The sequence below is a fragment of the Callionymus lyra genome, chromosome 18 (assembly GCF_982586985.1).
Source record: "Callionymus lyra chromosome 18, fCalLyr1.hap1.1, whole genome shotgun sequence".
Taxonomy (NCBI): Eukaryota; Metazoa; Chordata; class Actinopteri; order Syngnathiformes; family Callionymidae; genus Callionymus; species Callionymus lyra.
In genome coordinates, this window is record NC_141835.1 from 13,243,944 (window position 1) to 13,253,809 (window position 9,866).

Here is a 9,866-nt window from a genome sequence, read left to right on the forward strand (position 1 = left end):
CTATTCCAAAACCTTGCTCTTGATGTTCTTCAGGGAGATCCTGCAGGAGATCCAGAGGTTGCGTCTGGAGCACGAGCAGGCGTCTCAGCCGACCCCGGAGAAGGGCCAACAGAACCCCACGCTGCTGACGGAGCTGCGGCTCCTCCGGTAAACTAACAAACAATACGACTTATTTCAGATTAAAATGTTCTGTATTTTGCTGAAACTACACTTTATTTGGGTGTCAATTGAAAGAACAGCCGTGTCTGCAGCGACGACTAAACACTGAAGCGCGAGACTCTGCAGCGCGAGGAAGTTTAATGAGTCCGCAGCAGGGAAAGTGATGTTTTTTTTCTCCATCGTATCGGGATCTATCTGGAGTCGGACGCGAGAGCAGCCAATTAGAGGAGACGTTTCGGAGCCTGAGGAAATCAGGGGGATTTGACGAGGAACGGAGCATTTCGGGGACACAAATAGACAAAAGGGAGGTGCAGGATAAACACCAGGGTGCAGAAGTGGGACAGATAAATGAGACCCACCATTGTTGTGACGCGTCTGCAGAAATAATTGCTTGAGTTTTTGCAGTGGGGGAATCTATAAATGTGATTCGATGTTACTCTTTTAATGATGGTGGCAGATTTCTTCCACTTTTTCTCGCTATGTTTGAGGTACATAGTTTGGTCTTGGACCATCTTAAACAATCCTCGATGACTGACGACTCATTTATAAATACGGTCTGTAGCGCAGGTGTTACATGTGGACACTAGAGGGCGGTGTTTGTATCAGTTTCACCTCCAAGTCCCGTGCTGTGTCTCAAATCGCATACTTGTGTACTCAAAGTTAGTATTTTTAGTGCATAAGTACGTCTCAATTCTTAGTATGCGAAATTTAGTGCGCCATGCACAGTAAATTGTCACCAAAACGCCCACAAAACTGATGCTGTGTCTCAAATCACATACTTCTCTTAGTATACTAGAAGTTAGTATGCATCAGGATAATGTACATACTAACTAGTATGCAAATTCTCCAAAGATAGTATGTCTCAAATCAAACACTGCTGCTACACACTAACAGGAAATGATGCGACAGCTTCTTCTTCTACTTCTATTTAACGATGGTTGCAACCAGGTGTTTGAACACTATCGCCACCTGCTGGGAGCACGTTTTGCAAGTTTGGAAAAAGAAAGAAATAAAAATATGAGAGTTCAAATATTCGCGAGATATTTAAGCTGGTATCAGCACCGAAGACGTGTCATCCTACTACTGCTGCTGAAAATGCACCTGTAAGTATATGCATATATATGAATATATATATGCATAAACTGTATATATATGACGTAACTTCCGTTTACAACGTCACTAAGATGGAGCCGTTTAGGGTGGTTAGTGTCCATCGATCCATACTCAGTTTTGTGGGCGTTTTAGTGACAATTTAGTGTGCATGGAGCACTAAATTTCGCATACTAAGAATTGAGACGCACTTACGCACTAAAAATACTAACTTTGAGTACGCTAGTGTGCGATTTGAGACACAGCATGAGTATGGTTCGATGGACACTAACTACCCTAAACGGCTCCATCTTAATGACGTTTTAACAGACGTTTCGTCATATCCATATATATGCATATACTTACAGGTGCATTTTCAGCAGCAGTAGGAGGATGACACGTCTTGCGAATATTTCGATTCTCATATATTTTCTTTATTTCTTTTTCCGAACTTGCATCCATCGTTAAATAGTAGTAGAAGAAGAAGCTGTCAATTCCTGTTGGTGCGTAGCAGCAGTGTTTGATTTGAGACATACTATCTGTGGAAAATTTGCGTACTAGTTAGTATGCACACTATCCTGATGCATACTAACTTCTAGTATATTAAGAGAAGTATGCAATTTGAGACACAGCACCTGTTTCGTACTTTATTCTTGATTTAAAACATCAATCATTTTTATATGATTGCGTCTCATGAAGGATGTTGTGTCCAGACACAGGAAGGACGAGCTGGAGAGGCGTATGTCGGCGCTGCAGGAGAGCAGGCGGGAGCTGATGGTGCAGCTGGAGGGTCTCATGCGGTTACTTAAGGTGAACTTCATCATGGGATGTGTGTTGAGTGAAGGACTTGACTGGGGTTTTTGGTTGAATGTGGTGCATGCAGGAAAAAAAACAAAAACGCTTCTCTTCTTCCTCTCACTCGCTCACGTTTATTTGCTCTCTCTCTCGCTTTCTCTCTCTCTCTCTCTCTCCCCGCTCACCACTGCCGTCTGATAGGATGAGGAGCAGAAGCAGGCCGTAAGTCGCCTTTGATTCAGTGCTTGACCTCCAGTCACGGCGTACGATGCTCAGATGTTTTTTAGTTTTTTTTAATTTATAATAGAAGTGCAGGAAGAGAAGTTGACCAATTTAAAAAGTTATTATTTTAAATATGACTGGAAGGTTTGGGTATTTCGGGGTCTCTCACTTTCCTCATTCATCCAGGAGAGACTCTGAGTAGAACGTTCTTGAAGAAATGACCCTTAAAAGGTGTTTCAAGATGATCTTAAGAAGCAGGGCAGCAACGCAATGGAAGGAGACGGTGTATAAAGCAAGTTCTAGGCCATGTTTTTAATTAAACTAAAAATATATATATATGATAATATAAAAGTATGTAAAATCAAACCGAAAAAAACGCCCAAAAATTTATAAAAATAGTTAATAAAGACTATCATGATAAAACTCAATATTTTAGGATTAAAATGTGCATTTATATATATATAAAATAAAAATAAAAAGACAATATAAAAATAGACGTTTATTTTTATCTTGATAATCTTTATTATCTAAGGATTCAAATGTGCATTTATATATGAATGTATAATTTAACAAAAAGATAATATACAATGTAAAAAATAAACTTTCATTTTTATCATGATGATCTTCATTATCTAAGGATTAAAACATATATATATTCTAATATCAAAAAATATCAATTAAAAACACAGGTTTAATTCATATTTATTAATTGTATCTTTATTTTTCTTCATAGATCATAATTTCTAACCCACGTTTCATCATTAATTCATTGTTTATATATATTTATGTTGCAGTTAAATCTAAAAATATCAAGAAAAATACTCCCAAAATTGTTAAAAACTATTTAATTTTTTATAATTTTTAGTTTTAATTTTCTTAATTCAGATATTTGATGCAAAGACATGGTTTCAGCGTCAAACAATCCAATTCTATGAAGTAAATAAAAACTTCATAAAGTGTCTGAAGCAGGAAGTCGCTGGAATCTATTAAACCCGAGCCAACATGTCTCTACAACCTCTAACGTCTACTACGGTGTGGATCGTCTGGTTGACCATCTGCTGCCTGGCTCAGAGCCACAGTCCTGGTCCAGGACCAGAGACCTACAGTGATCCTTTTCTCTCCCCAGACCCACACATGCTTCTCATTACCTGTGAAGGTGCTCCACACAAGTGTAGGATTACAGGAGCTGCTTTTTTTAAAGCTTGTTTCTGTTTGTTGCTGGTGTACGGATTAAGAGCTCGGCCACACGTCTGTGATGGTTTGAATCTAAATCACCTCCAGAGGTCCTTTAGTTCAAGGACGTTTCTCTGCAGCACAGATGTTTGAAGCACCATAAGAAAGAAGCTCCATTCACACGCTTCCTTTTTTTCTTTGTCAAAATCTCCATTCATTCTATAAATGACTGGCTTTTCATGTGTTGTTATTGTTTTTCAATTGATTATTTAACTTGACAAGGAGTCGTTTATAATGTTTTGATGGAATGAATGAAAAGAAAAGTCGTATCATTGTATGTTCTTGTCTAAAATAGCACTGCTTACAAACAATTCATTTGATATTTACTCGGTTTTGTCTGCAAAAACGAAACATTTATACATATATATATATAAATAATATATTGCATGATCATTTTCTTAATTTTATATATATATATATATATATACTGTATATAAATATAAATTTAAGGTAAAAAAATAAGCAGTAATCTATAATGTTTTGATGGAACGAATGAAAAGAAAAGTCGTATAATTGTATGTTCTTATCTAAAATAGCACTGTTTTAAAACAATTGATTTGATTTTTACTCGGTTTTGTCTGCAAAAACGAAACATTTATAGATATAGATATATATATATATATATAAATTATATATTGCATGATAATTTTATAATTATATATATATATATATATATATATATATATAAATATAAATTTAAGGTAAAAAATAAGCAGTAATCTATAATGTTTTGATGGAAGGAATCAAAAGAAAAGTCGTATAATTGTATGTTCTTATCTAAAATAGCACTGTTTTAAAACAATTGATTTGATTTTTACTCGGTTTTGTCTGCAAAAACAATATATAAATATATAAATTAAACATAAAAATAAGCAGTAATTTATAGTGTTTTGATGGAATAAATGAAAAGAAAAGTCGTATTATTGTATGTTCTTGTCTAAAATAGCCCTGGTTTAACACAATTTTTTGATATTTACTCGGGTTTTGTCTGCAAAAACGAAACATTTATACATATATATATATAAATAATATATTGCATGATCATTTTCTTAATTATATATATATTTAAATTTAAGGTAAAAAATAAGCAGTAATCTATAATGTATTGATGGAACAAATGAAAAGAAAAGTCGTATAATTGTATGTTCTTATCTAAAATAGCACTGTTTTAAAACAATTGTTTTGATATTTATGAGATTTTATCCACGAAAAATGATCTATATTTATTCTAAAAACCTTGTTTTTGCCAGTGACGGTTCTTTACTTGACGTCTCAGCATTTAAAACCAACGGAACATTTTCTTCTCAGACAGAAAAAAACGAAATATCCTGAGATTCATGTTGTTTCGTGATGTATCATTTCAATACAAATCAGTGAAGGATGTTTGTGTTGTTGTGTGTTTCAGTCCCAGTCCGGCAGCTCACCCCATTCCTCGCCCAGCCACGGCGCCGGCTGCTCCATGCCCATGCCCATCCGCTCCACCTCGGCCGGGTCCACCCCGACCCACACGCCCCAGGACTGCCTGGCCGGCGTCGGAGGCGACATGCTCGAGGCCTTCGCTCAGGGTACGTCCACGACATCAAGAAGATCGACGATGGTCCTTTTTGGTTGTTCTTGTAAATACACAGAACCCTCCATGTCTCCAGGTGTACCTAGAAATCTGCGCAATGATCTACTCGTGGCTGCTGACTCAATAACAAACACCATGTCTTCGCTGGTGAAAGAACTACACTCGGGTAAGTTACTGAGAAAACACTCCAGTGACTCCGGTGCAATACTCACATCCAGAGTGTGGCTTCTGTTCTTACAGTAGATGACGGGGGAGACGAGGACGACACCAACATGAGGAACGGAGGTGAGTTTTGAACCCAGTGCTCCGCCATTTTACATGACCCACCATACCTCAAAATCCACATCGATTAATCTTCATGTTGATGACCTATAAAGACTTCCTTCTTCCTTCTAACTTCTCAAGCTCTTGTGTTATCTCAGGGTCAAGGTGACCCTCAGGCCTGAAAAAACAAATCTGACCTAGAGACAACACAAGGGATAGCACACATACATTTGTTTTCAGGCCCCGAATTTGATTGCTCAAAGATTTTGACCCCTTGTCAGTTTGGCACCACTAAATGAAGTAAAAAGGGATATATTTTTGCAAAAATAAAAAAGCACATAAACAGTGCATACACCTGCCAAAGGGGCTTATTTCAAATGGCTTCATAAAAATGAAAAAAACAAGTTTCCTGACTGGATCTCAAACTCATGTTCTACTGACACTCATGTAGACTAAGGGTTGGAATTGGTTTCAGAGTAATCTGTTCCTTTTTAGAGTTGTAGACAAAAGTGTTTGTTCATTTTAATGTAGCGACTGGAGCTCAGTTGTCTTCGTCTTCATCTTTGGTCCGAAAAGACACTTAAAACCACTTTAAAAGACCATGTTTTAAGTTTGTAAGTCTTTCAGCTCCTGCCTGAAGTCTTTCCTCATTGAAACACATTGTAAGTGTCAGTGCGCAGGATTTAGGCAGCTAGCTTAGCAGCTTCCGCTATATAACAAGTTGAAAATATGGAATTATTTCATTCCTTTTTTTAAAATTCTTAATGTTGAGGCTTCAACACAAGATGGACGTTACAGATGAGCAGTTTGGAGGTATTTGGATGTTTTTAAGTTTGTCCTTTTGGACGAAGATGAAGCTAGCCTAGCAGTTAGCCTTGCAACAACAAGGTAAAAACAATCTTTAAATATAGACTTGTTACATTTTTTACACAGATTACTCTGAAAATAATCCCAACCCTTAGTCGACATGAGGGCGAGTGAATTTTAAATTTTGATCCCATCACTTGAAGGTTTTAGCTCATTGGCTGTCCCAGGATTTTACCAGCAGTTTGTGTTATATCAGGGTCACGGTGACCCAGATGTCCGGAAACAAATTCGTTTTTTCTTATCCCTTGTGTTATCTCTTGGTCAATGTGAACGACCCTTGCTTTCCATAAGTACATATGCAGCGGTGGAGGTCGACGACACCAGGGATACCTCAAACACATTTGTTTCCGGGCCCTTCGGGTCACCGTGACCCTGAGATAACACAAGGGTTAAAAGCCTTACAAACCAAACTGTGAGGATAAAGCCTTAAAAGCTATGTTAGTTTATTTAAACTTATGTGGATATTAATGTTTTTTAAAAATAATAATTGAACTAAAAATGTTGAAAAAGTCAATATTGAATAATTAAAAAAGCTTGTCCATCAATTCATAAAACATGACTTGATGTTTGTTCCAGGCACAATGAGGGTCCCGAAGCACTGAGACCCGGCGAAGCAGGTGCAACACCAGGAACAATCAGAACCGACGACCCTCTCGCTCCGTAGACTTTAGCTCGTAGATGAATGCATGCTGTAATCTAAACAGGATTTCACTATGTGAACAAAATATTTCTTCACACCTTGCAAGTTGCAAAAAAAAAACCTTCAGCGAAAAACGAAAAACTGCTGCGTTCAAGCCAATAATGTCCGTCATGACCGCAGAGCTTGTTGTGTCCAGTCGTGTGTGTGTGTGTAAGATAGTGTAAAGATCATCGGAGAGTCCCTGTCGATACTTTTATTATGAGTTATTTTACGATGTATGTCATTCTTTGCATGGATTGCACTCACGTCTTCGTTGAAGTACTGTACTGCGCTGGGGTGTCGAACATTTGTGGCTCGGAAACAAGAGTGTTTACAGGCACCAAAGCAGGTTTAAAAACACGTATTATTGTATGTCGAGCGGTAAATATGAAACAGGGAAACAGGTGTTTTCTCTTAAATTCCTCACAGATGGGATTTAAAAAATATTAACTCCATTTACTAATACTGAACAGACCTAATGAAGTTTAAATATATTTAAAAAGATGAAATTTCTAGCAAATAAAACTTTCATTTTTACTTTTTTCGGGCATTGGTGAAGAAGCTAGCCTAGCTAAAGATGCTAACTTTTAATTGTTTATATCTATTGTAAAAGAAAAATATTGAATTTTATATCATTTAATTCACTATTCCTGAAATAAAACTAATAATAAATAAAAAAGATTGCTTCATATATACTGCACAAGATAACTGTACAAAAAGCAACTTTAACAAAATAAATATAGCGATATTAAAAACAAATAGTGTAATCGTATACATTTTTAAATTGAAACAAGATTATATAAAAGCATTAATTAAGATTATGATGAGATAACAAGCATACATAAGTAAAATATTATAGATTAAGTTGATAAACAAACCAAATAAAGACGAAATATATATTTAAGATGATGAAAATTATAGCAAAAGAAAAAATATTTCCCTTTTTGTAGGCGCTGGTGAAATAGCTAGCCTAGCTAAAGAAAATAACATTTCATTTTTTTTAAACAACTTTTGTAAAGGAAAACATTTTATTTTATACCATAATTTGAACTTTGAAAAAACATATAATAAGGAAATAAAATGATTAACCAGAACTTCAAAATAAAGGACGTCAGCTTAATGTTGTTAGCACGTGGCTATGTCTCCGACACCAAGATTGTTTCATATTTACTGCACAAGATAACTGTACAAAAAGCAACTTTAACAGAAGAAATATAGCGACGGATGAATAGAATATGACGACAAACGGATCATGATGTGATTGTAAACACACTTGCCGAGTCATGCTGTGCTGCTGCTGCTACCGTGTTAGCCACCCTTGCTAATAAGAGGGCTGTGTCGTTGGCTAATGAACCAGAAATAAGGAGTTTCTTTCAGAACCGAACCAAGAAATAAAATAAAACCCAAAGGGCATCGAAACACACTCACCACAGCACAGTGCCTCCTTCCAAATAGAATTCCTCAGCTGGCGCGTCCGGCTTTTTAGCATCTTAGCCTCGACAAGCACCTCAGGATGTGTAGCGGTAGGAGTTAGCATAGATGCGCTAGGTTAGCTAGCGAGCAGACTTTATATTGTTTATTGTCCGGACGAGCAGAGAATCCTTCGATAGCTTTATTATAGTAAAGGTTGTTAAAGTAGGTGCTCAGGGAATGCAGAAAAAAAAAGTAGACAATTTAATGCATTCGAATATAAAAAAAAATCTGGTGTAAAACTGTGAGGGCAGAAAAAAACAAACAGAAATCGATAAGTTTTCGCTCAAGTGCTATTCAGTGAGGCATGTCGTGGTTTGTTTGTAAAAGTGTGTTCGTTCCGTCTGAAAGAAATCTCGTCCAAGTTTTGTCTTTTTTCTTTTGCGTATGAATCTTCATTTTTTATTGTGTCTTTCGGGAGTCGCCATTTTTGATCACACGTGAGGCTCGCAAAAGGAAGTGGCTTTTCGTCAACCACAGGAAACCTTTTTTTTTTTTTTTTTTTTAAATACTCGCTCGTCTTATAAGCTACAAGGTGTCGCCACCTTCTTCACTGTGTCGGGAATATAAACGAATCTTTCCGTTGGTCGTCGATGTCGTCGTTTGTTTTTTCAACTCTCGTATCAATGTTATGGCTCACGAAAAAACCTTCACTTTTGCACTGTTTTTATTTATCCGTGAACGATAAATGTCTTTTGTCTTCTTCCCTTTTAATTCTGACACGGAACTTGTTGGATGCGACAACAAGAACAATAACAACAAAAAAATGGCTTTCTTTTTTGGCTCTTGAGTTTGTGCCTGTAGCTGTTTTGTAAAAGTGCTGTAAAAGTTCTGCAAACAAGATTATCTAAACAGCCTCTTCGTGACTTTGTAGAGCTTTTCGTTGATTTTTGCGCTGGCGGGCGGGCGGGGGGGAAGTTTGACGCTCAAGCCTTTACATTCGTGCCAAACTTAAACGTGTCATGTAAATCACAGGTATATGTTTACTTATATCTGGATGAAGTTTCGCTGTCGTGGCCCTTTTTTTTTCTTCTTTTTTTTTAATTTTAAGAGTTCATTTTGTGGTTTTTGGATGTTGCAATGTTTGGATAGATAGAGACACATCTCAGAATCATGCGAGGAAGACGACGATGCTCTGCTGTTGTTACTTATAAATGTGTGTGTTCTGTATAGTTACGCTTCTTTTGTTTCCACCGATGAGTTCATGTCACACACACAACCCACTGTCTTGTAAATAAAAAATCAAATGTGAAATATATTAAATGATTTAAAATATGCGTCCGAGTTATGCTTTTATGATTTAAACCGCACGAGTCAAACTGTATAATATTGTGTAGTATTTATGTTAGATATTCTGTTGTTTATGATACAAATATTGCGATTAGACTCGCACTTCCTGTCAGTTCAGTTAATGTACAAAACATTTCCACTCGCAACTAAAACGGTTTCACTTTTTCAGGGTTAATTTTTATTTCAACAATATATATATATCATTTTTAATGTGACTTTTTTTTCATG

The 9,866-nt window shown here is 36.5% G+C and overlaps 1 protein-coding gene across 5 annotated transcripts in view; it reads left to right on the plus strand.

Moving 5' to 3' along the window:
• The window catches only part of dtnbb (dystrobrevin, beta b), a 32,926-nt gene extending 23,301 nt beyond the window's left edge, over nucleotides 1-9,625 (plus strand). For 3 of the 5 annotated variants that reach the window (XM_087780572.1, XM_087780573.1, XM_087780575.1), the window contains 7 exons: nucleotides 34-147; nucleotides 1,962-2,058; nucleotides 2,245-2,265; nucleotides 4,904-5,063; nucleotides 5,145-5,234; nucleotides 5,309-5,353; nucleotides 6,776-9,625. In XM_087780572.1, coding sequence (XP_087636698.1) covers nucleotides 34-147; nucleotides 1,962-2,058; nucleotides 2,245-2,265; nucleotides 4,904-5,063; nucleotides 5,145-5,234; nucleotides 5,309-5,353; nucleotides 6,776-6,801 — 553 coding nt within the window. In that variant the 3' untranslated portion in view covers nucleotides 6,802-9,625. The remainder of the gene's footprint in view (nucleotides 1-33; nucleotides 148-1,961; nucleotides 2,059-2,244; nucleotides 2,266-4,903; nucleotides 5,064-5,144; nucleotides 5,235-5,308; nucleotides 5,354-6,775) is intronic. The other 2 variants (XM_087780574.1, XM_087780576.1) reach the window with 1 other exon arrangement.
• Nucleotides 9,626-9,866: the final 241 nt, after the last annotated feature.